Genomic DNA, 26,428 nt, shown 5'->3' with positions numbered 1-26,428 from the left:
TCATTAAAGCCTCCTCAAACAATGCCCAAGAAGACAAAGACTGGTTTAGCTTTTCCCAAACAGCTGTAGGAACTCTGTAAGAGAAACTACATTTCCCAGTAGCACAGGGAATAGTGAAGGGGAAAAACAGGACTGGATCACAAGCCAATCCTAATCTGTTTGAGACTGGTTTAAACCAGATTAGAAGGCCCCAGAAACCAGGTTTCTCAAACTCACCTGCAGTGAGTAGTAATCAGCTCACTGCAAGGAAAGAAAAGGGTGTAACCCACATTCCCAAGCAGTTCCAGCAATCTAGAGCAGCAGTGCAATTGGAAGGGAGCAGAGTCAGCAGACTACAGCCACTGAAAGCCACAGAGCATGGCAGAAAGCTCAGGTACATGCTCTTAGTGAAGAAGCTATGGATAGTTTTGACTCATCATCTGTAAATGAAATGGAAGATGATGTGAGTTTCTGTGCAATGGACACAGAAGTGGCTGAATTATCCAGTATAGAGATTATGGAAATGAGCTAAGGGCTATTGAAGATAAAGGTCTGCTCAGGTTAATTATAAAGCAGAAGGAAGTTTGTTTTTTTGAACTTTAAGATAAGTGCCATTGATTAAAGTAGTTTAAGCTGGAATGCAACCAGGGCAAGTGGCAAGCCTACAAAACCAGTAGAGAACATTTGTTTTCTTATTTTTTTTGCCTTTTGGCTATTCTTGTATGGTTTATGTGCTGTGGGGAAGTTATGGCTAGGAATGAATATCCACACACAACCAATTTAGTGAGAAGCAAACTTCAAGGGAAACTTGGAATAGATCCCACCCTTGGGGGTATTAATGCTGTGACCCCCAAGGAGTTTTGCCTGTAAAGACAAAAACCTTTTTTTTTGTGTCTTTTTGCTTGAACTGAAGTTTTGAAGCTTGTGTGTGGTGAAACATAAAGGCAATGGTGATACAAACCTGAAGGCCACTTTTGAAGCTTTTGTTAGTGGTGTTTAGAACAATAAACTTATAAAAGAATTGCACCAGTATTTGTTGGAACTCTTTATTAATGCATATCAAGCTACCAAACAACCTCGCTCACACTCGGCTGAGGTTTATGTGCACTGGGCTGGGCCATTTGCTGTGTCCAGCTTGGCCACGCCTGGTCACAATCGATATGTTACAAATATCTTTAATTAAATCTTTGTCCGTTTCTTCTGTGAAGGAGTCCTGTATATCACATCAACATAAATGCATTTTCCATTCTTTCTTTCCAGATTAACCCACAGTGCTTCTTCTTTACTCCCTAGGTCTCACAATTCTGTCACTTTAATATTATTTTTAACATACAATGCAACTTCTCCACCCTTTTTACTTATCCTATCATGCAATCTTCACCATCCTTTCTGGAAAGAAAATATTTCCTCAGATTACTCCAGAGTCTGTTCCCTTTTATCTTCATCCTATGTCTCTTTATTCCAGACCTTTCTCTCAATTAAGAGACTCACCTCCTGTGTATTTTTCCATGGGAGTAATTTCTCTATTATATCTCACCTCTCATCTTTCTTATATGACATACATATTTAGATCTTTAAGTCTATTCCCATATGCTTCATGATGAAGGCAACTGACCATTTTAGTAGTTACCCTCTGGACTAGCTCCATCCTATTTATATCTTTTGAAGGTCACCAGAATTGTACACAGGATTCTAAACTAAGTCTCACTAGATATGTACTATATATGGGGCACTAGCACCTTTTTTTTTTTTTTTCTGCTGGACATTCCTTTCCCTATGTACCCAGGCATCCTTCTAGTTCAACCATCACCTTTTCTACCTGTTTGGCCACCTTTAGATCCTCAGATACGATCACGCCCTAGTCCCGTTCATCTTTTGGGCACCTCATCCCCTCTACTGTACCTCTCCCTTGGATTTTTAGAGCCCATATAATGATCCTGCATTTCTATAGCATTAAATATTGGCTGCTAATTTTTGGACTCTTTGCCAAGCTTCAATACATCCCTCCTCATGTTATCCACACCATTAAGGTGTTTATCCTATTACGTATTTTGGTATCATCCACAAAAAGGCAAATTTTACAAGGCAGACACAAAAGTGTTAAAGAATTGGATCAAGAATTGAACCTTGCAGCACACCACTGGCAACTTCCTTTCCTCAGAGTTAGCACCATTTACCACTACCCTCTGTCACCTTCCACTCAACCAGTTTCGATTCCAGTCATTTGAATTCATACCAAGAATTCTCAGTTTGATAGAATGATTTCTTTATTGAAAGAGCTACACTGGCTTCCAATAAGAAAATGCATTCAATTCAAGTTATGCATATTGGGTTTTTTTAGATTTTATTTGAATTGGCATCAAGTTTAAGGTACCATTGACTTGGCCTTTTTGAATAGACTCCTGCGATCCATAGTACCTTCATTTATACGTTCCTTTAGTATATGGAATAACATCTAAGATGAAACTGAACTCCTTGTTGCCTTATCAGGCAGCTATACATTGGAACTCTGCCACCCACTGTTAAGAAGGAGCGTCGGTATTTATCCTGTCTAAATGTCTGAAATTTTTGTTCCAATTCCTTTTGTTTTAGGTTTATTTGTTAAAAATGTGTTTTGTTTTTTTGTAATGTTGTTGTATTCCTAGTTTATGGCTAGTTTCTTGATTTGTAATCCTCAGTGAACTATATAATTGAATAGTAGCGGTCTATAGGTGTTTTATTGTGTTTATAAAGTTGCCTATTCAGAACCATATCAATGGCTTTGCTAAAATCTCAAGTATACTACATCCAGTGCTCGCTCTTGATCCAACTCTGACAAGTCCTTACCTTTAGTAAAACTATGCTACCTCGGGTCCTGTAATCAACTGGATTTCAGAAACCTCAGTTAAATTTAGAAGTCGCCTCTCGGTTATGATACTATATCTGGTTGTGATTCTCCAATCCAGATACAGACTAAAATTGCTTTATTGCCAACAGATGTAGAATTGATACTCTTGCCCTCTCTCCGAGGAGTGGCTTAGTGGTTAGAGCTGCTGGCTCTGCACCATGAGCTAGTGCTGTCTGATTCACAATTCAAATTGATTCACCGAGTAGAGTAAAAAAAAAAAAAATCATTCGCTGATTCAGGCACTGCAGGGGGGTAGCCTACTTTGGGCTAGGGTCAGCATCGCCATCCAAACTTCTTCCCCTTCTGATAACAGTGGTGGCGTCTGCTTTCACCTGCCGTCGGGCCTTCCTCTGTGCTGGGTCCTGCCTTTGCGGAAACAGGAAGAAGGTGGGACGAGCAGAGGAAGGCCTGACGCTCACAGAACAGTGAGTTGTGAAGCCTTCCTTCTGATGTTGCAATGTCAAAGAGAAGGCTTCCTATTCAGGCGCAGGATGCCCCTAGGAGCCACGGCCCATGGCTTTATGCAATGAATCAGTTAGGAAGAGGGAGCTGGCTCAAAGATAATGCCGCATCGATTGCACCGTGGACCGGCGGTTGAAGAACACTGTTTTGGGCCTGATGCACATGTTGGCCCTGTGGACCGGCAGGAAATTTCTGTGGACCGGCACTGGCCCATGGACCGGTGGTTGAAGAACACTGGACTAGAGGACATGCCAAGAAGTTACACTTCTTGAACCTACAACCTGCAGCAGGTTTATGATAAGGGCTTGGATCAGATATCAGGGTTTTAAAATGGGGAACGCTCAAGACAAATCTATTAATGACAACAGTTTAAAAAGACCCTGGCTCAGAGATAAAGTTGAAGGGTTTTTAAGAAAAAATAATAACCAATCACTTTATATCCTGGGTGTTGGAAGACCACAAACTTCAAAAGCACAGAGGACAATCGCAGGTTATCTGTTAACTTGCCTTGAGGCAGAAAAATCAGATTTACGGGAGGAGATAGAAAAAAAGCTGCACCCAATTGAGAGGATGGAGGAGTAAGGAGGAAAGTCCTCCAGTTGGAGTGGAGGTAGAAGGAAGGGAGGAGATGAGTGATGCCAGACCATAGGAAAGAGAGGAGATAAGAGCATGGAGGGGGGAGGAAAAATGGAAGGGAAGGAGACAAGATGCCAGACCATGGGATGGGGAAGGACTGAAGGAAAGGGAAGAGAGGGTGCTGGCCACATGGTGTAAGCTGGGCTGGATGGAAGGCAAGAGAAGAGAGAGAGGGTGCTGGTCACATAGGATGTAGGTGGTGCTGGAGGGAAGAGAGATACTGGGCTGGAGGGGAAGGGAGAGAGGGTACTGAACCTGAAGGGAGGAGGAAAGAGAAGGGAAGGTACATAGATGGAAGATGGATTAAAAGCATGGAGAAAAAAGAAGTCAAATGGGAAGGAGACTCTAGCATGCTAGTTAACAGAAATCGGAACCTAGGACTAACATGATTTGAATAATAAAATGACCAGACAACAAATGGTAGAAATTTTTATTTTCTATTTTGTCATTACAATGTCGGATTTGAAATATGTATCCTGCCAGAGCTGGTGTTAAGATAATGAGTATGAGAGCTAGACTTAACTGTGTTCTTGTATACACATGACAGCGCTGGTGTGGGGTTGGAGAGGAGAAAGGTGTATGGGGTAGGTGAAAATGTAGCAAAATAAACCTGCCAGCTAATTTTAAAGTTGTATCATAGAAAGCAAATTGAATTGTCTCAAATCGCATCAAACTGAATTTTTTTTTTTTCTTTTTCTTTTTCCTCCTGAATCAGACTGAGGTTGTAGGTTCAATTGCAGCTCTGTTCCTTGTAACTCTGGGCAAATCACTTAACCCTCCATTACCCCAGGTACCATATTTAGATTGTGAGCCTGCCAGTAATTTCCTGTTTACACACTGGTAGGTCACTGCAGAGGGAAGGAGCAGGCTCTATTCAGGTAGTGTGTTACTACTGCTGCCAGTGAAGAACAGGTTAGCTGGTCCAGAGGCTAAGGAAGAGGTGCTGGACTTGCAGGATAGAATGGGGGGGGGGGGGGACAGCAGAGATGCCAACCCTTGGGTGAAGGAACACAGGAGGGGGAGTGCAGGAACATGGAAGGTGTAGAGGGTCTAGGGGTGAAGATAAGAGGACATGTCAGACTGGGGTGGGGTAGAGACAGGGGCATGATGGGTTGCAAAGGAAGGGACAAGTAAGTGGGTAAGCCACAAAACCAAAAGCTGGTCCAGGGTGCCACAGCCTCTTGAACTGGCCCTGCAGACCTCAGCTTGGAGCCCAATAACTCTATAAATGGCAATAAATGAGATTCCAAATTTGAAAGCTCATGCCTCAAGCTGAAACTGTTAGCTAATATCTACATAAACAAATTATTCAGTTCAATTAGGGAGATTTTTGTTCAGTCCTAGTGCTGAAATCACATCCCAAAGCAGTGGTATTTTTTGTCTCTAGTCAGCTCATTAAAATCAGTGCTGCAGGCAGGGCAGGATTAATTTTTGGAGGGCCCCTAGGCACACAAGTACACTGGGCCTTCTAGCCCTGCCCTACCCCTATTTATTTACTTCTTTATTTCCACTTGTATGTATTTTTTCTTATAAAATTCAAAACAAACAGCAAAGAGGTTTGTTGGCCATCTCACCGTGGGAGCGTCGGCAGGGTTCAATTGGGAGGGAGAGATGGAAAGATGGGAGGGTCAGTGGGGGTTTGGCTATATGGCGGGAGGGATGGAGGAGCGCTGCTGTTGCTGAATCCAGCGATGGTGACCGTGAAGGTAAGGGAGATGGTAGTGGGAGAAATGCCGGTACCGCAAGGACCCAATCAGCCTTTAAGCACCGCACTGTCGGGCCCCCCTGACATTTTCGGCCCTACCCTTTAATCCTTCCCTGGCTGCATGTCTCAATTAAAGTTATCAGAAATCGCAGAAGCCTCAAATCCCCTTCCTGGAAAGTAATTCCAAACTTTTTAAAGAATGATTGAACGAGCCTCTTACATGCTAACTGAACATGTACAGATTGAGAATTTGGAGAGGATGAGTATTGAAATCACAGGCTAGTAGTCAGTGTTTACTATCTTATGATCCATTCGTTTAGACAATTCTACAGACTTTATTTTAGTATAATCAACTTGTATTGTGTAATTACTATCTTTTATAGTTTTTATAGGGCTGTAGTTTGCCATTTAGTATCTTATTCTGAACTGTTATTTTCACTTATTATATGGCTTTGTATTTCTAATTGCCTAGTGTAATTGTGTACATTACATTAGTGATTTCTATTCCACCATTCCATTACCTTGCAGTTCAAGGCGGATTACATTATTGCATATTACATATGGGGTATTAGGTCTTTTGGAGATACATAAGTATTCTGGAAATTTACTAAGATGGTAAGGATCAGGGAGTATTGCAAGTTGTGCATGGGTCAAGTCTGTTTTTTTTTTTTTTTTTAAGGTTTTGAAGTCTGTGGTCGTGATTAGTAGGTTGGAGAGTTGATGGTCCAGTTTTGCAGCTCTAGTGGCTAGGAGGTTGTCATACAGTTTCTTTCGTTCAACGTTTTTGGTTGGCGGGAGCATGAATGCTGTGTGGGTTCTCCTGTGTCTGGTTGAGGGGGATTGATTTAATTGATTGTTCTAGTATGCTGGGCTGTCTCCGTTCATGGCTTTAAATAGTGGCAGTAGAATTTGAAGAGTACTCTCACTTGAACTGGGAGCCAGTGTGTTTCGAGGTATGCCTCTGTGATATGGTCGTATTTTTATCATGGATGCTGGGCATGGGCTATATAGTATCTTGCAGTAGTCTATTAGTCCTAGGACTAGGGATTGTACCACAAGTTTAAATTGTTTTGTCACATTTTCGAACTTGCCTTAGGTTTCTCATAACTGCAAATGATTTTTTTATTTTGTGGCTGCATGGTACAGCGTCTGTATCAGCACTCCCAGGAGTTTTAAAGTGGGTTGAATGGGGTATGAGAGTTTATGACTAGGTTTGTTATGGTTGTGGTTTTGCTGTTTTCAAGTAGAATGAAGTTTGTTTTTGTCAGGGTTTAGTTAGTTTTTGTGTTCTTTCATCTGTTTCAAGTGTTCTGTGTATTGTCTGCCCTGAAGGGTATTGGTTGGTCGAAAGGAAGGAGGATGATTGTCGTTTGCATAGCTGTAAGAGATTAAGTTTAGTTTATCTAGGTGGGAGCTGAGGGAGATAAATGTATAGGTTGAATAGCGTGGGATATAGAGGTGATCCTTGGAACTCCGCACTGGTTGGACCATGGTTCTGATTTTTCTTTGTTTGTTTTGACTCTGTAGGTTCTGGATTGTAGGAATCCTTTAAACCACGATAATACCTTGCTGGTGATTCCTATAGAGTCTTGTATTTGTAGAAGGATGTCATAGTCCAACAGGTCAAAAGCTGCGGAGAGATCCAGTTGAATAATCAGCATTTTTTTTTTTTTTACTGTGGAGAGGTATTGTCTAGCGGTGTCTGAGAGAACCTAGGAGGATCTCTGTACTGTAGTTGGTTCTGAATCTAGACTGTAGGGTGGAGTAAGTTGTGGTTTTCTAGGTATAAGGTTAGGGCTTTGGCTACGAGGCCTTCCATTAGCTTGACATAGAGCGGTATTGAGGCTATGAGTCTGTAGTTAGACTGTTGGTCTGTTGTTCCTTTGGGGTCTCTTAGGATTGGGGTGATTTTCACGGAGGTCATGTGGGAAAAGGCCATCTGAGTAGAATCTAGATCCATTGTAAAATCTGGGTGTAAAATAGCTTACTGGCGGATTCCAATAGGTATAGGGGCAATGGTTGAGGTCGCAAGCTGCACGTAAACCGCCATGAAATGATGGTTTGGTGGTTTTATAAAACATATTATAATAAAGTTGTGACTTAACACTGGTTCAAACGGTCTTCCAGGGCACTGTGGGGAAGGCTTTTTTTAAGAGAAGAGTGCAGTACTGCTCTTCGGAGTCCGCTAGCTCAGGTGACAGCTGAGATCTGCATTTCAGCAAGACCACCAGCAGTGTGATCAGAGACCAGAAGCTTTACTAAGTCCCCCGGAAGAGAACAAGGGTGGCTAGGAAGTACAGGAGGTGTCGTAAAGTGACATTAAGTTGGAGGAGAGGATTTAGCAACCATGCTGGCATGAATAATGCAGCATTATTTGTTTAAAAAAAAAAAGTTACAAAAACCAATGCACAGTTAGGGTACATATAGTAACATTTTACCGGACATTTATGTCCCTCCCCCAGCACAGTTGGGATTGTCTAGATGACGTAAGCAATCGTCGGAAGCTTGATGTCCAGCTGTGCCAGGTAAAGCAGTGGTAAGTTGGGTTCTATCAGTGTACTGTGGAAAGGGATTTGGTTGCTTCACCTGTCCTTGCACTTGGAAACATTGATTATGACAGATCTGCTGTAATCTCTTTATAGTCTAGTGGTTTAGTTCTCCATGCTGTGCGGGTGCTTGTAATTTTGGTTTTATTTCAAGTCGTCCCAAAGATTTTTGGGTGCATGAACAGAAGGCAGCATAACCCCTGACGAAACAAGAGTGTGAAACGGTTGGGCAGCCGTCGGGCACAAAAGTGCCTTTCTTTTTGTAGCACCTTGTGCACGGAATGCACTTTATATTTATTGAATGCAATCTAATCAAGTTCATAAAAGATTTAGAGCACATGTCACTTTACCAAGACCAATGATGAATGAACCACCCCAGTAAGGGCATGAAAATTATTTAAGTAGTGCCTTGGGTATTTGAGGTCTGGTAATTCAATATAACTTTATTAATTTGTTCTTTGTTATGATTGTAAACAAGAGTTCCCCCTCCCCTTAGTTGAATATCATCCCTAATCATTTTTATTTTTGAATAATTTTTTCCTTTGTTCTTAGTTTCATTTATGAAATTTGTCTTTCTCTTTCTATAGACCTTAAATCTGACTTGGGTATTTTGCTTTGTATTAAGTTTGCTGTTTGAAGTCTTTGCAGACAGTAAAATACCTTTTTATTGGAACAGTGTAGTAACTTTCTCAAGAGTTACCATAGAAGAGCTGAGCAGATTTCATTTGTTAAATAATTCTTGGGTTTTTATTTCTAATTTTCAGAACAAGTTTGTCAAGAGGAAAAGCTTCCTGATTGCACATCAGTTCCTACAATGAACTGTCAGTCAGAAGTGCTGGAAGTGTCGGTGGAGGGTCGGCAGATTGAGGAAGCAGTGCTTGCTTTGCTTCATACCATCCTCGTCCACCGGAGCACTGGGAAATTCCACTACAAGAACGAAGGGACCTATTCCATTGGAACAGTGGGAATGCAAGACATAGATTGTGACTTCATTAAGCTCACTTATGTGAGAGTGTCTTCTGAGGAACTTGACCAGATTTTTAAAAAGGCTGTGGGAGATTTCAAGGTAAAGTAGTTTCCAATCTGTGTAAACAGGTTATGAGACGTTAAAATGCTTGAAGTAAAGATAAAACAAAATGTAAATAAAATGGGAAAGAACTATGAAAGCACTTCATTTGGGAGCCTTTTCCTGCCACATGTCTTAAATATTTATCAAAACACAAAATGTAGCAGATGTAATGGCATCCAGCAGTAAAATGCTTTTTAGCTGTTTAGGCAAGTCTTAAATTCATAAGCGAAATATTAACTTATAAGGAGCCTGAATTTGCATTGAATAATCTGTCAAATGTTTCCCTCTACTTCAGTTATCCATGCCTCTATTTACTTCTCCCATTATCCTTATTTCTTGGACCACCAACTCTGTTTTCTATTTCCCATATATGGTTACCTGATCCTCATAAGCAATGCCTCTGCTGGGTCAGACCTGAGATCCATCGTGCCCAGCAGTCTGCTCACGTGGCAGCCCAACAGGTCCAGGACCTGTGTAGTAACCCTCTATCCCCTTTGCCAGCAGGAAATTGTCCAATCCTTTCTTGAACCCCAGTACCGTACTCTGCCCTATTACGCTCTCTGGAAGCGCATTCCAGGTGTCCATGTTTCGTGCTGCGTCATTCAACTTGCTTTAATAAAGCCCTGTGTTCCCATGAATACCTCACCCCCCCTCTTCCCTATTTGTCTTTTGCACATCTCAGCAAAAAGTTATTAGTACCAATGTCCCCCTGCCCCCCATAAAAGGTTCTGGTATCATCGTAGACATACAATGACACCTTCCTCCCAATGTGTGGCAGCAGTCAAAAGAGCAAATAGAATTCTAGGAATTATTAAAGGGATGGTTAACAAGACTAAGAATGTTATTATGACCCTGTATCGCTCCATGGTGCGATCTCACCTAGAGTATGGCATTCAGTTCTGGTCTCCTTATCTCAAGAAAGATTTAGCTGAACTAGAAAAGGTTCAGAGAAAAGCGATCAAGATGATAAAGGGGATGGAACTCCTCTTGTATGAGGAAAGAGACTAAAAAGCTTGGAAAAGAGACAGCTGAGGGGAGATATGATTGAAATCTACAAAATCCTGAGTGGAGTAGAATGGCTACAAAGTGGATCAATTTTTCACACTGTCAAAAATGACAGACTAGGGACACGAAGTTACATGAAAATACTTTTTTGAAACCAATAAGAGGAAATTTTCAATTGGAGAATAGTTAAGCTCTGGAACACATTGCCAGAGGTTGTGGTAAGAGCAGATAGCTGGTTTTAAGAAAGGTTTGCACAACTTCTTGGAGGAAAGTCTATAGTCTGTTATTGAGAGAGACATGGGGGAAGCTACTCCTTGCCTTGGATGGGTGACATGGAATGTTGATATTCATTGGGTTTTGGCCAGGTACTAGGGACCTGCATTGGCCACTGAGGACAGGCTACTGGGCATGATGGACCATTGGTCTAACCCAGTAAGGCTATTATGTACTGTGTCTATGTATTACTACATTCCACAATAATTAACATTATACAGCTTAACACAATATATTAGTAATTCACTCTATTCTAAATTTATTTTAGTTCATTTCTCATTTTAGTTCATTTCTCAAACTAAGATGTCAAACTACAGTCATGATGAGCTGCAAACCAGTCAGGTTTTTGGGATCATCTTATACTAACGAGAGTTATTCACAAAACCAGATAATCCTTATGATAAAGTTTCTCTATCGCAACACTTATTACTCATAAATATGTAATAAAATGACCTTGTCCTATAAATATATAATCAGTGATAGGAGACCTACACCCATACATCTTCATCCCTGCAAAAATTATACTAATGTCCTGTGAATTGGTTATCAACCAAGACAACTATCTTTTTGCTGCCAACGTCCAAAATGGTATTTATTTGCAGGTGCTGAGATGGATGTAGTCCCTGGATAAAGGCACAAACATCTGTTCCAGGATGCGCTCCTCTCCAGCAGTAACTACCTTGGCCAGCAGAAGCTTGTTGCAGCCTAGCCTGGTGGTTGGAGCACCAGTCATCAGGAGTTCCCCTTAGCATATCTGTGGGTGATACTGACAACGGACACCAGCCTATACGATTGGGGGACACATTGCAAAGGACGTCTGGTTCAGGGATGCTGTTCTCAGAGGAAGTGGTTGATCAACCGCTTAGAAGTTCAAGCTATCAGCCTGGTGTTTGGGAGCAAGTCGCAAAACAAAGCGGTATGATTTTTTTGGACAATACAATGGCAGTAGCTTATGTCAATCACCAGGGGGCACAGAGTGCTACTCTACCTTTGGAAGCTTAGATGCTGTTTTGATGGGTGGAAGCCCATCTCAGTGCTCTTGGCAGCACATGTGGCAGGAGTGGACAATGTGCAAGCAGATTTCCTCAGCCAGAAGACCTGATATCCCGGGGAGTGGTCACTGTCTCGGGAAGCCTTCATGTGCATTTTGAATCAGTGGGGGTGCCCAACATTTGATCTGATGGCCTCGGCAGCCAACAGGAAGACTGCTCAGTTCTTCAGTCAAAGATAACAAGCCAGGAAGCAAAGACTTAGATACCCTGGTGGAAGCCTGGCCAAAGGAAGGCCTTCTTTACACCTTCCCTCTGTGGCACATGATAGGAAGACTTTCGGGTGGGATCATGGCGCACCAGATTGGTCAAGATGACTGGTATGCAGACCTGGTCTGTCTACAAAGAGATCAAGGTCTCGGACTTCCTTGTCATCCCTGGCTGATCAGGCAGGGTCCAGAATGCTTTGGTCTTATGGCATAACTTTTGAGTAAATGTTTTTAGTGTATGGAGGCTATTCGGATGGAGACATCTCCACCCTTCTAAGATGTAGGAAGAAGGTGACTATAGCAGCATATGCAAAAGCCTGGAAATGCTTCCAAGCTTGGTGTGCTCAGAAGTGAGGAACTGAGCTCGGCACCAATCTCTGGTGTTCGCATACCTGCAGGAAGGTCTGAAAAAAGGCCTAGCAGTTGGCTCCCTGAAAATTCAGATTGGGGCTTATCTTGTGAACCTAGGATTAATAAGCACCATAGCTGAGTATCCAGATGTGGCCTGGTTTTTGAAGGGCTCCTTATGTCCCCTTCCACCAGTACAACAGTCTTTTCCGGCATGAAGTATTAATATGGTCCTGCGTGTGCTAGCTGGAGCACACTATGAACCTCTGGAGCAAGCTTCTCTGATGGACCTTACCATCGGGATGGTGTTTGTGGTAGCGATTGCCTCAGAGTGTCTGAACTACAGGCTTTGTCATGCAGAGATCTCTTCCTTATAGTTTTGGATTCAGGTGTGGTCTTAAGTCTTCACTTTCAGTAAAAAAAAAAAAAAGTTTCCAGCTTCCTCATGAACCAAGAAGTATGCTCAGGATCAAGAAACAGTGATAGGATGTTGAAATTGTTATACGTTTGCAGATTGTATTTAGAGGATATGAACAAATTTAAATTGTCAGATCGTTTGTTTTAGCGGGGACTGCCTGTAAAGGCTGATGGCCTCAAGTGTCCATTTCCAGATAAATCTGTATGGCCACTTCAGCCAGTATCAGAAGTGAAAAGCATCCACCTATATCCATGAAAGGACGCTACGCTAGAAGCGTTGCTTTAAGGACAGAATCTTTAGTGGAAGAAATCTGGAGAGGCAACTTGTTCCTTTCTCCAAACATTCAAGCTTTTGTGTTTTAAACAAAAAAAAAGGGGGTGGACAAACAGGACTTCGAATAGCATTCGGATCATCTGTTCTGTAAGGAGGTTCGTTTGTCCTGCCCTAAACTTGAGAGGAATAGTGTCTTGTCACACTAGAAGGAAAAGATTAGGTTCTTACCTCTAATCTTCTTTCTAATAGACAGATACTCTATTCCTGAAGCCCACCTTGTCAGATGTTCATTTGCCTGCTTACTGCCTCAAATGTGCTGGGGCATATGGACACTTCGATTCTTTCTTTTATCCAGTTGTAACAAGGATAGAGGACGCAACTGCTGCATTGATGAATCTAGGGGGTATCTGGAGAATATCCCACACTCTTGCGGCATCTTTTACAAAGCCGCACTAACGGCTGTGCTGCACTAATGGCCCCAAAGACCACAGAGGTTTAAAGGGCTTCGGGGCCATTGCTGTGCAGCTTTGTAAAAGAGGCAGTTAGTGCAGGTTACGCTCTGAATGGCGACTTGTTTGTGTTCACCTTATTACTGATACAAGCCAAAATGACATGTTGCTCAGGAAGAGTCCCCATACCCCTCCCTATTCTGATTCCTCTCCAGGTCTGACTATCTGCTTTGGTATGAACTGAGGAATTGGAGGACAGCCCAGAGGGATGGAAGGAGGAGCAAAAGAATGCTAATGAGGCTATCTACAGGAATCCTTATGGGAAGGGATTGACAACCCACAGGTTCAGGAATAGTGTGTCTACTAAAAATAAGATTGAGTTAAGAACCTAATCTTTCCATAAAACTTTAGTTTACACATTAGCAAAAAAAAAGTTAATATTTGGTTGTATATGCATTTTTGGCTTTTTTTTTTTGCTCATAGTTAATAATTTGTTTTCTGTTCCTTTGTAGAATGCTCTGCAGAATTTGGGAAGTGATGGACTAGGGCAAATATCCCTGGAATTTTATCAGAAAGTGTCATATTGGCCACTCGAAGATGAGTGCATCCCTTGGGAGGTGTGGACCATCAAGGTCAATGTGGTGAACTTGGCCAATGAGCAAGAGCAACAGATATGCCAGGAAAAGGTGGGGGAGAAACTTGGTGAAAAGATCATCAATATTGTGGAAGTGATGAACAGGCATGAGTACCTGCCAAAGATGCCAACACAGTCAGAGGTGGACAATGTTTTTGACACAAGTTTAAAGGATGTTCAACCTTACTTGTACAAAATCTCCTACCAAATTACAGATTCACTTGGCACCTCTGTTACTACCACAGTGAAGACTGATCAAGGACACTGGCTCTAGATAAAGCCACTCTGAAGAATTACCAGTTTGTTGGGAGTTTTTGTGATCAGCCTCAGTTTGCTGTAGATGGTGTAATTTACAAAGGTTATATGTAGCCAGCTGGCAAGGAAAGAGTACATATCTGTGAGGAAAAAGTAGTATTTAAGTGTTTGTAAATTTCTGACTTGGTTCTTTATCTGTTCATTCCTTACAGTTATGAATGAGGCAGAAACATCTGGTACTGATGACTGTTATACTAAAGGTGTATAGCTTAGGGTGAGGGTGCAGGTTAGTTGGTAATTTTACTTATTGGAAGGTATCCCCTCAGACTTGCACCTTTTGCACTGTAGTGAAGTAGAGGAATTTTTAGGGCTTTATGTACCTGCCACATGCTTAGCACTCCTTTCCACAGCAGCACCACTGTTTCACAAATGCTCTTGATTTCAGTTGACCCTAATCCTTAAAACCCTCTGAGTACAAAATCTCTCAGTGCCAGCAGCTTTGAGGACTATATTAGCCATCTCTATGAATCTGTACTTCACAGGTTACAGTCTTGTAATGGATAATTATCTTTTCTCCTATTTGATCTGAATAACAAACCAGAGCTTTGCTTTGGTCAGAATGTTGTGGGCTTTCGCATAGTGGATGTGAGTGTAGATACCCTGATATGGGTGCACTAGTTGTACAGTATCCTTGAGCCCAAGAAGGGAGGACAGATAACTTCATGTGCTGAGGTTGTACCTCCAGATAAGATGTTCTTCAGCACAGCCTATGGCAAGAAATAAAGGTAGATGGCATTAAATGGGTGCTTCTTATGACTTCTGTCTGTAAAGTAATCTGTACGTATGGTGGTGAACGAGTCTTACTTGAGCATCTGTGTAGTATAACAAGAATTTCACTAGTATATCTTTTATTCAACCTAAGTAAAATACTCTGCAAGCATGCCTTATAGTAAAACCACTACAGACAATGTTGGGAAAAGCAAGTAGACTTCATCCCTTGTAACATGTATAATCTGTTTTAACATGCACCATTCTGACAAGATCTGATTTTTTTGCTACATATGTTTCTGATATTTTAATTGCATTATGAAATTTGTGGTGAAGGTGTACTGTTTTCAGTAAAGCATTGAACTGCAAATGAGGTGAATCCATAAATGTCTTATTTTCCTTTTCCTGAGTGACTTTAATCTCCATGTTGGTCTCACCTTAACTAGCTGAATGTTGCTGTGCAAGAGACCCGATTCTGAGCTAAGTTGTTGGCCAGAGCTGAGAATTTGTAGAGCTAACATTTTAAAGCCTCTAGAAGAGGGCACTGCCTGTGTTTGGAAACACCCATGGCCTGATGTGCTAAAGCTTTTCTCTTCTGTCTTTCTGATGAAAAAAGCTTAGTAAACTAGTCCTTCCTTAGCATCCTTACCAGACCAGTTCAGAACTTGTGGGTTATACCCATCAGCCAGAAGATGCAGACAGATTAAAGACTTGTAGGCTCTGTCCTTTTTTTTTTTTTTTTATTGGAATTTATTAACTGCGCTTATGAAGAGATTAATGCAAGGAGGTGCACACAGGTACAGTTTAATATGAAACTATCAATTTTGAAGGTCTCACAAATTCTCGTGAGACTTGCTGCAGCCATTCAGCAAACCACGCCGCGTTCAAACTGCCCTCCTGCTCAATATAGCTGAACTGTCAGAACTCGGGGCAGGATCACAGAAAGCGTGCTCCTGCCCACTTTCTCTGGACTACCAGGGATTCCAGATACATGGGTTATAGGGAAGGCATGGTGGCATGCAGGATATTGGCAGAGAAGAGGTACAATAGGCAGGGGATGACAACAGGGTGCAGAGCCTGGAAAGGGGTGTTGGGTGTAGATCCTGGCAAGGCACTTGAATATTAAGCTGCTCATCTTGTATTCAAGTCGACCATTTTTCCTCCGTTTTGGGGGGAAAAATGTGGGTCTCAAACTTGTATTCAAGTAAATACAGTAATCAGTTGAGGGAATGGGTGCACCTTTCTCTTTACTTAAAAAAAAATTTTTGAAGGTTAGTTTTTCAGGAGCCTGGGAACTTCTGAGAGGAGTCGGCTCCTCCCTCTCTCCCCTCCCACATTAGCTTATTCTCTTTGAGTGAAAAGAACTTTCTACAGTTAAATTTGCTCTAAGGGTATGTGAGTACTGAGGGTCTTTTTCTTTGGAGGGAGTAGAAAGGGTTTTAATTACTTATTGGGGTGTGGTTATCTTATGAGCTTTGGACAAAATGTTTAGTGCCGACATAGGCTGCAGCATCAGCTTTGTGGTATTTATTCTTTTGCTTTCTCCTCACATCTGGTGTTTCTGATTAGAACTTCATTTTCACTGCTCATAAGGTCCTAGTTGATTGTGTGAAGCCTTTGCTTTGGAGGCTGGTGCACATCATACTGGAGGCTGACAGCATTTTGGGTTTGGATATGGTGTTGAAACATGGCCCCAAGTCATTTTTGCCTAGTTTTGACCAAAGCTGTAGCCATGGTTTCAGTATTGGCTAAACTACCGGTAGTTTTTTTTCAGTGAAAATTTGAAAACTTGTGCTTTGTCTTGTCCCCCCTCCTTCCTACATGCACCCCCTTCAGGCCTATCTTACAATTCCTGTGGTCTAGTTGGGGCAGGAGCAATTCCCAGGTACTTCTGCCCCTGCAGGCTGTTCTCTCAAAATGGCTTCATGACTGCTAACAAGGAAGCAAGTGGGAACAGACAATGAGCAATCCAAAGGAGGCAGCAGGATAAAACAAAACTTGTTTATTTCAGTCCAGAATATACAGTAAAGTAGACCCGACATTAGGGGTCACTAATACAGTAATCAAAAACACCTAACAACTCAACTAAATTGTCAATCTAAAACATGTATAAAAATGCATAAATTAAAACAAAATTGCATGACTTCTATTTATAGTCTCATGTAACTGCTGCAAGAGGTCATCTCAACCATTTTGATAGTAGAGTTAATATGGGCAATTGGGAATCTCTATCCAAGGCGTAGTGCAGCAAACAATAGAGGTTCACCATTGGAACCTACCTAATGAGGAAAGAGTAGCTGCTTCCTTGCTGGGGCATGAGATGGCAGCAATTTTTCCTTGTCCAGCAGCAACTACATTCAGTGGAGTTGCTGAACTTGCAACTAATGAATTGCCTAAAGAGGGATCCAAGAATGGAAGCGTTTGAGCGATGGAATTGAGAACCGAAGTGGTCATGCTGGAAGCAATTTGGTCTTTGCTTCAGAAACTCAATACTGCTGCAACCAAGACATCCGGAGAGGTAAAAGCTCTGGCAAGGAAAATGGATGACTTAGTTAAATCTCTTGAGCAGAGTAATTCAGATTTTAAGACCATGATTACACAGATTCAGGCAAAGGTATCTTCTCTTCAGGAATTTAAAATATTCACACTAACAGAAGAAAATTGAGAATTACAATCAGACTAAATTAGTAAATTTTAAATTTTCCACAAAACCTTGGAATTTCTCCATTAGAAATGTTTAAAGCAGGGGTGTCCAATGTCGGTCCTCGAGGGCCGCAGTCCAGTCAGGTTTTCAGGATTTCCCCAATGAATATACATGAAGTCTATTTGCATGCACTGCTTTCATTGTATGCTGATAGATCTCATGCATATTCACTGGGGAAATCCTGAAAACCTGACTGGACTGCGGCCCTCGAGGACCGACATTGGACACTCCTGGTTTAAAGAAATATTCCTCAGAACTTATACCTCCAAGGAGCAATAAATGGTAACCCCCGCCCAGACTATTCAAATGGATTTAAATAACATTTCAGCTGTTTTAGAAGCCTGTGACTGATTCATCTGTTAGGGCTACTTTGGACTCCTTTGTTTTTGAGCAGGACTTGAACACTCGTAAGCCTTTATTTCCAACATTCCTCTGAACTATTTTTGAGGGTATCCTGGTGTAACTAAAGTTACTCGAGGAGAAATGTTTCCTGACGCATTGCAAGAAACAAGATCTATTAGTGCTTCCATTCCAGAGCAATTAAGAGCTGCTTTTTTTTTTAATAAAAAAAAAATTGCTTGAGCATTAGCTGACTGGTTATGTATAGAGAGGGGCTATAATGCTAAGGGCCTATTACCGGGTAATCATAATACTTTGCATTCCTTATTTAATTGGTACAAGGTACACGGTACGCTCTCCCACTTAAATTGTGGTTTAAGGAAGTGTATACATGTGTTCTTTTTTTTCCTTCATTTTAGAATTCACGGTGTTGCTTTAACAAGTTTATTTTGTAATATGTTAAATTAATAAAAAAAACCAATTACACACATTCAAAATTCCTTCCTAAAATTATCAGATTTTCATCTAAACCAGAATATAACTTTACCATCGTTATTCCCTCCTCATTACAGCAGAGCAATCTCTCCACACGCTAGACTGCAGAAGAGCATTACTATTATCTCAAAGCAACTGATCAGTTACATCACACAAAACAACTATTCATGTCGTACAATCCAGCTACCAGAGAAAGCCAGCATTAAAAAGAGCATCAATTTTTGCTACTCAAGAACAAACTGTCTGGTTCAATTGGGGCTCAAAGTACGAGCTACAGTTTCTTAAATAGTGAATTTGAAATCCATCCCCATTCAAGATATTTGCTAGGGGAGAGTATCAGCACACAGGCTCAGTCAGAAAACGTCGCCAACAAGTGTGACTGCATTCCCCTGCTATAGACAGAGTACTCCTGTTACAGGTAAGCAAATTTGCTTTCTATTTTTCCCACTTTCTTCACTCTCACTCTCTTCCCATGCACTGTCTCTCCCTGCTCTCTTCCCTAAGTTCAACATTTCTCTCTTATCCATGCATATTTCCCTCCCCTCCACCATATGCAAGATATTTCCCTTTCAACCTCTTTGCTCCTGGCAAAATTCTGCAAGTTTATAAGCTAAAATTAAAACACTATTTTGCTAACTACCCATATTCCATTTAAAACAGTTACAATGGTTTTCTTGTACCTTTTGTTGGTTGGATGATCTATTTTTTTCTGCTTTCCCGTCCTCTGCTAATTCTCCTTCAAGTGGCTGCTATTTATTTGTCTTTCTACTCTCTCCTGTCTATTCCCTCACTACACTGCCTCAGACATATTGATCATTCCGTTTTAGCTCTTTTCTGCCTTTCTTCTATTTTTCACTTTTCAGCTACCTATCAAATTTCCATCTTCTCTCCCATTCCCCATCTCGTTCTTTCCTCAGCCCTCCATTCCTTTTCATCTTCAATTTAACTCCATTACCATATTTCTACCCAGTTATCTCTCTCCTTATGTTTCCTTTCCACCCTCTCTTCCCCCTAAAGGTTCTACCATTCTCGGCATCTTCCTTCCTCTATACCCTTAAAGCCCAGCATCTTCCCTGCTGCACTCGACCCCCATTGTCCAGCTTTTCTCCCATTGTTCTCTTATTCCCATGTCCAGGCATCTCTCCATTCTGCTCTTGGATCCAATATCTTGCAACTTCTACCTTCTATCTCCCTCATCTATCCCATGTTCTTTCTCTGTCTCTCTTCCCCCCCCTGTGCCACTATCTTTCCTTCCTCTCACCTTCTCCTTATACTGTGCCACCAATTTTCCTTCCTGTACTCTCAAGGTTTGCTTCTTCAGATTGCAGTATCGGCAGTGTCTCGCATGCTGCTAACCTGGAAGTCTTTTTCTCTTCCCCCCCCCCACACTGCTGCGGAGAGACTTCTGCATCAGTGACAGGCAGCACGTGAGAATTGCTGCTGGTACTGTGATATGAGATTTGGTGCTAACACTGCTGGCATGGCAAGATTCTGCACAGGAAAAGGGAATTCCATTCCTCCCTCCTATCCCCCTGTGCAGCACTTCTGATGATTGACATCACCCACCTCCCTGGTTTGACCTCAATATCTATGCCAATCAGGACGGATACTGTAGAAAGAGAAATTAGGGCTTACCTTGCTAATTTTCTCTTAGCCCCTCCAGAACAGCACAGGAACCACCCAAGATGTAGTGGGGGAGTTTTTATATAGCGTCTGGTAAACAAAAAAATATAAGAATAGCCATACTGCATCAGACTGATGGTCCATCTAGCCCAGTATCTCAATCACAACTACCTGGCAAAAAATACAAATAGTAGCAACATTCCCTATTCCTTATTTTTGTTCTGGGTGTGATGGATTGCTAGCAATCTTTATTCTGCAGTGGGGAGTCAGCTATTGCTTTCTGGGCAGCAGCATTTGGTCCACTAGCTCAGTGGTTCCCAACCCTGTCCTGGAGGAACACCAGGCCAATTGGGTTTTCAGGCTAGCCCTAATGAATATGCATGAAGCAAATTTGCATGCCTATCACTTCCATCATATGCAAATCTCTCTCATGCATATTCATTAGGGCTAGCCTGAAAACCCGATTGGCCTGGTGTTCCTCCAGGACAGGGTTGGGAATCACTGCACTAGCTTATCTGGTGGGCTTCTAGTGCTGTGATGGTGATTCATTCTTTTTGGTTTCTATTTGAAAAAACAAACAAACCAAAACCCAAAAAGAAACACAGTTTTGTGTTCTGAGCTAGTGCTTGGCTTAGTTTTGCTGTTTGGCTATTTGAGGCCTAGCTTTAGAGGAACTGCACAACCCACTTATCACTGAAGACAGTAATCTGTGTGTAAACACATACACATGTGCTGGTTTGGAGGGACTAAACGAAAGACAATTAGCAGGTAAGCCCTCATTTCTCAAAACTGTTTCCTTTTCTGCTGTGGAAGCTGATGCCACATTACCATTGACACACACATGCATTCCAGATTTAAAACACTGACTCGGTTTGGTTCACTCTATACCTGCAACAGCTTGGGAAGTGTGTTTCATTTAGAAAAGGACCAGACGTCTTAGCTAAGCAGCTAAAAGAAGGATAAATTTTATTTATTTAATTAGATTTCTATCCCTTTGTCACCCAGGAGCTCAGAATTGGTTACAGGTTTAACATGCATAATTTCTGTACTAGTTTACAATAAGTTTAAGTTTATCCTAACTTGATACATATTATACATAACATACAGTGTTCTATAGTTGTCCTTATAGTGCAAGGTTTTCAGTACAAGTTATATCCTAATTTGACAAACAAAGTTAGTGTGTGATGCAAGTTATCCTTATGTGACACATACTAGTTCTAGTCCCAATATATATTTCTTTGTAGACTATTGGTCAAGGTTAGGAGTTTAGGTGCAGAGGTATGTTTTCATTGCTTTTCTAAAGTTGAGGAGTCTTTCAAGGGATCTGATCTGTGGGGGTAGTCGATGCCAGTGGCTCAGTATGAAGTGGGAATTCTACCTGATGTGGGGAATGATCTTTTAAAGAGATGAGTTGGCATTTTGAAAAATTTAGTTGCTTCAAGTACTGTTGGGGAAACCGGTGCAGGAAACTCCTCCTACAGTCACTCAAATATGGATAGTAACTAAAAAGTCTTCTAAAGCTTTATACATCAGGCTATTCAAACACTTATTTTAGCTGAGCAGGGATCTCTTAGAGTCAGGATTAAAGACAGCAAAGCTTTATTCCTTGCTATCAGAGAGAGGTTGTTTGAACTTTTCTAAGGAGGTGGATGCCTTGATAATAGGAGTTGACCTAGGACAGTGTTTCTGAAGATGCGCTACACATACCCTTGGGGGTATGTGGCCTGGCCACCGCCAGGGCAATCTCCCTGCCTGCCCCCTGCTGCTGCACCACTCACTGCATGCAGCAACTCTCATGCAGCCTCCTTCCCCCCCCCCCCCAAAAAAAAAAGAGTCAGTTCTGACCTTGGAAAGAGGGTTCCAGGCCAGCCAATTGCTGCCTTGCTGGCCCAGAACCTTCTCATTGATGTCAGGGGCGAAGGCTTATGCGCTGGCCGTGTGCGAGTTGCTGCACATTCTGTGGCCTGTTCCTGTGTGGAGTTGCTGCTGGGGGTGGGGGGAAGAGTAGAGCATGTTGGCTCTGGTGAGGTGGGGGTGGAGAAGGGAGGGATCCCTGGTGGTGCCTGTGGCTTCTGTGGATGGATCACGGAGAAGGGAGGAAAGGGGCATTAACTTGGGACACAGGAAGGAGGGAATAGAAAGGGAGAATTGTTGGGCATGAGTGTGTGAATGAGAGATGGTGCACATGGGGAAAGGAAGAAAGGAAAATTGGGCAGAGAGAGAAGTGAGGTAGAGATGCACGGGGATTAGAAGGATGAGAGGGAGAAATGTTGGATATGGTGGTGGAGATGGTAGACTGAAGGGGATGCAAGGGTGAGGAATATTGGACATAGTGATGGAGGGAGAAATGTGGCATTGTGCTGGTGAGAGGCTATTCCCATAGCACAAAGGTTTACCTCTTACTGCATTGATACAATTGAAGAATCATCCATTAAAAGATGTAACTTCCGGTAGAATCTTAGGAGGTTCAGGCTCTTTGTGCGGCGGATGACTATCTGGTATCGCTATGGCAGATTTGAAGCCCAAGGAAGGGGTGAAGACTGAAAATAATGACCCTATTAATCTGACAGTATCGGGGCAAGATGGTTCTGTGGGGCAGTTTAAGATTAAAAACATATGCCACTTAATAAACTAATGAAAAGCCTATTGTGAGAGACAGGGTTTGTCAATGAGGTAGATCAGATTCTGGTTTGATGGGCAGCCAATCAATGAAACAGACACACCAGCACAGTTAGACATGGAAGATGAAGATACAATTGATGTATTCCAGCAGTAAACAGGAGGAATATTCTAATAAGGAGGCTACTTCTTCATTCTTGAACTGTGCTTCTTCTACCACCACCACCCTTCATGGTCACAAAAATATCCAAGATCTGTTTGGCCATATTCTGACTACTCCAGTATAGTTTCTTCAACCTCTTCCTTTTCTTTATTATACATAAAATATGCAGTATATGTGCATCCTTGCTTGCTTGCTTTTTTTTTTTTTAAGAACTGGCCCCACTTTTGATCAACATAAGGAGATGGGGTGGACAGACTTGGAAATATTTCTGTGAATATTCCCCCCTATCAGTTGCACGCTCATTCATCATCTCTATTACATTACATTACATTACATTAGGGATTTCTATTCCGCCTGTGCCTTGCGGTTCTAGGCGGATTACATTATAGAAGATATCTGGACAGTTCCAGTTGAATTACATTTCAGGTTAGGAGTATATTACAGTAACAGTAAAGAGTTATGATACTTCAAGTTCACAGAAGATAATACTTGTCACAGAAGTTATTACATATGACAGAAGATATTGCATTTTGCAGAGGTAATACATGGCAACTCGATCGTTTAAATCTGGTGTAAAGTAGAAGAGTTACATTACATTTTAGGTCACAGACAAAGAGATAGTATAGATGGGTGTTTCCGAAGTCGTTGGTTGGGAACTCGGGTGGTGGTTAGAGTGATGGGAGATATTTTTTGAACAGTAGTGTTTTGATTTCTTTGCGGAACTCTTTTATGTCTGTTGTTTTGGTCAGTAATTTTGAGATGTCAGAGTCTATTTTAGCTGCCTGTGTCCCCAGGAGGTTGTCGTAGAGTTTCTTACGACAAGTTCTGTTGAGTGGTGGATAGGTGAAAAGGTTCTGTGTTCTCCTTCTTCTTGGTGGGTGGTAGTGATGGAAACGATTAATTAGGTAACTGGGTGCCGTGCCATGGGTTACTTTGAAAATGAGACAGTAGAGTTTGAATTGTGTTCTTGCTTTTATTGGTAGCCAGTGAGATTCTAGGTATGCATTGGTAATGTGGTCGTATTTGCTGAGTGAGTATATGAGTCTGAGGGCTGTGTTCTGGATGGTCTGTAGTTTTTTTATTGTGTTGGTCGGGCAAGGTAGGTAGAGGCTGTTGCAATAGTCGACAATACTTAGCACAAGGGATTGGACAATGATCCTGAATTGGTCTTTGTTAAAGAATTTCCTGATTTTTCTTAAATTTCGCATTGTGAAGAATGCTTTTTGGGTGACCTTTAGGATTTGTGTTTGCATTGTGCAGCATCTGTCTAAATGTATTCCTAGGATTTTAAGGGAGTTCTGTATAGGGTACTTGATTGAGTTTACTTCCAGTTCTGTTAGGGATGGTTTTTTGTCCTTCTCTAGTAATAAGAATTTGGTTTTGTCAGAGTTCAGCTTCAGCTTGTGATCTGTCATCCATTTATCCACTGTTTCTAATGTAGTTTTCAGGCGTTCTGTGGAGATTGGGTTGTGTATGTCGAATGGAAGGAGGATGGTTATGTCGTCTGCGTAGCTGAAAGAAGTAATATTTTGGGTGTCTAGGGTGGTGCCTAGGGAGGATATGAATAGGTTGAAAAGTGTGGGAGAGAGGGGTGAGCCTTGTGGTACTCCACATGGATTAGACCATGGTTCAGATAGAGTGTCTTTTGATTTGACTCTGTATGTTCTAGTTTTAAGGAAGCCTTGGAACCAGTTATGAACTTTACCTGAAATTCCTATTGCGTCTAGTTTTTGGAGAAGAATGGAGTGGTCCACTAGATCGAATGCAGCTGAGAGATCAAATTGGATGATTAGCAGTCTATTTCCTTGGCTGAGGTGACTTCGAGCTATGTCTAGTAGAGATACCAGGAGAGTTACTGTACTGTAGTTGGTTCTGAATCCGGATTGGGATGGATGTAAGATATTGTGGGCTTCAAGGTAAGTGGACATTTGTTGTGCAACTAGTCCTTCTATTATTTTGACGTATGTTGGGATAGAAGCGATTGGTCTGTAATTTGATGGGTTATTTGTTAGACCTTTGGGATCCTTCAGTATAGGCGTAATTATAATTTCTCCGAGCTCTGGTGGGAACTGGCCTTCCCTGAGTGTGGTTTGCAGCCATAATGTGTAGCTAGCTTTGAAGTTGATGGAAGCTGTTGCTAGTAGGTATGGTGGGCAGTTATTCAAGTCACATGATGATTTGCAATATTTTTTGTATAGCCTGTCCAGTTCAGTCCACTGGGTTGTAGGGAAGTCGGTCCAGAACCTGTCAGCTGATATTGCTTCATCTGATGTGGGTTTTATTAGAATTTTGTCTGTGTTGTTTTGTGAGTTGTTGAATGTTGTTCTAATTGAGATGATTTTATTTTTGAAGTGGTCTGCTAACTGAGAGGCTGTAGGTATTAGGTTTTCCTGGGTGGCTAGACATGGTTTAGTGTCAGTAAGGTTTCTTACTAGGTTGAACAGTTTTTTTGTGTCTGGTTTGTCGGTGCCTATGAGGTTGGAGTAATAGTCTTTGCGTTTTTCCTTCAATTTGATTTTGTATTGTTTGATTTGGATTTTCCATTCTGTTTTAGTAATTTCTTGTTTTTGTTTTGTCCATGCCCTTTCTAGTTGTCTACATTTCCTTTTTAGTTGTAGGAGTTCAGTGTCAAACCATTTATCTGATTGTCTGTGTATTTTGTTTTTTTCTTTTAGTGGTGCTAGTTTGTTCAAGGTCGATTCGCTGAGAGAACGCCAGGTGTTTATGAATTCACTAGGGTTGCTGGAGTCTATTTCTGGGTCCACTGCGTTCCAGAATGTATTCGGTTCGATTTTCTGTCTGGTCATAGAGCTTGTTTTGAGGGGAGTGGGTTTATTTTTGTTATGTACCCAGTTGATAGTGAAGTTGTATTTAAAGTGGTCCGACCATAGGGTGGGTTGCCAGGTGCCGTTGGTGATTTGGATGTTTTGTGAGTTGAGGTTTGGGGATGAGTATGCTGCAATATCGAGTTGATGACCTTTTTCATGTGTTGGTTCCGGGTTGAGGATCTGGTACGATAGGGTACTGAGGTAAGATATAATATCTACTACTTGTTTTGAGGTGTGGTCTTCTAGATGGAGGTTTAAATCACCAAGGATCAGATTGTTTGTAGAGGAAAGAGAGTTCTGGAGGATGAACTCTTCTAGCTCGTGTTTAGTGTTGTTCCATTTTCCTGGGGTGATGTAGCATAGAAGGCAGTTTAGGTTTCCTGTAAGGGTGGTGTCAGAGAGTTGGCAGGCTAGAAGGTCTAAATGGGGGGTGGAGTGCTTGGCTAGTACTTTGATGTTGAAGTTGTTTTTTGCTATAATTGCTAGCCCTCCTCCTCTTCTGTTAGCTCGGCATACTAGTTCAATTTTGTATCCTTTGGGACAGATTTCAGTAATGTGAGGGTCTGTGTCGGATGTGAGCCAGGTTTCAGTAAGGAAGAGGCATCCTAGGTTGTCTTTGATTAGCCAGTCTTTGATTAGTTCTGTTTTTGGACCTACCGATCGTATATTTAAGTATGAACATGCTATTTGTG

The 26,428-nt window shown here is 41.7% G+C and overlaps 1 protein-coding gene and 1 pseudogene across 2 annotated transcripts; both read left to right on the top strand.

Annotated features, from left to right (window-relative positions):
- Positions 1–215: 215 nt before the first annotated feature.
- Positions 216–15,340, top strand: LOC117356571 (autophagy-related protein 101-like). Of its 2 annotated transcripts, none has more exons than XM_033935951.1 (3): positions 216–373; positions 8,980–9,281; positions 13,821–15,340. In XM_033935951.1, the coding sequence occupies exons 1-3, from the start codon at positions 358–360 to the stop codon at positions 14,214–14,216; spliced, it is 714 nt and encodes a 237-aa protein (XP_033791842.1). In that variant the 5' UTR covers positions 216–357; the 3' UTR covers positions 14,217–15,340. The 2 variants fall into 2 exon arrangements, with proteins under 2 accessions (XP_033791842.1, XP_033791843.1); XM_033935952.1 differs by lacking the exon at positions 216–373 and adding an exon at positions 421–442.
- Positions 15,341–22,632: 7,292 nt separating this feature from the next.
- LOC117356375 lies at positions 22,633–22,920 on the top strand (annotated as a pseudogene).
- Positions 22,921–26,428: the final 3,508 nt, after the last annotated feature.

The sequence above is a fragment of the Geotrypetes seraphini genome, chromosome 3, assembly GCF_902459505.1.
Source record: "Geotrypetes seraphini chromosome 3, aGeoSer1.1, whole genome shotgun sequence".
NCBI lineage: Eukaryota > Metazoa > Chordata > Amphibia > Gymnophiona > Dermophiidae > Geotrypetes > Geotrypetes seraphini.
The sequence above is the reverse complement of the archived record's forward strand: the minus strand, read 5'-3'. Positions and strand labels throughout refer to the sequence as shown.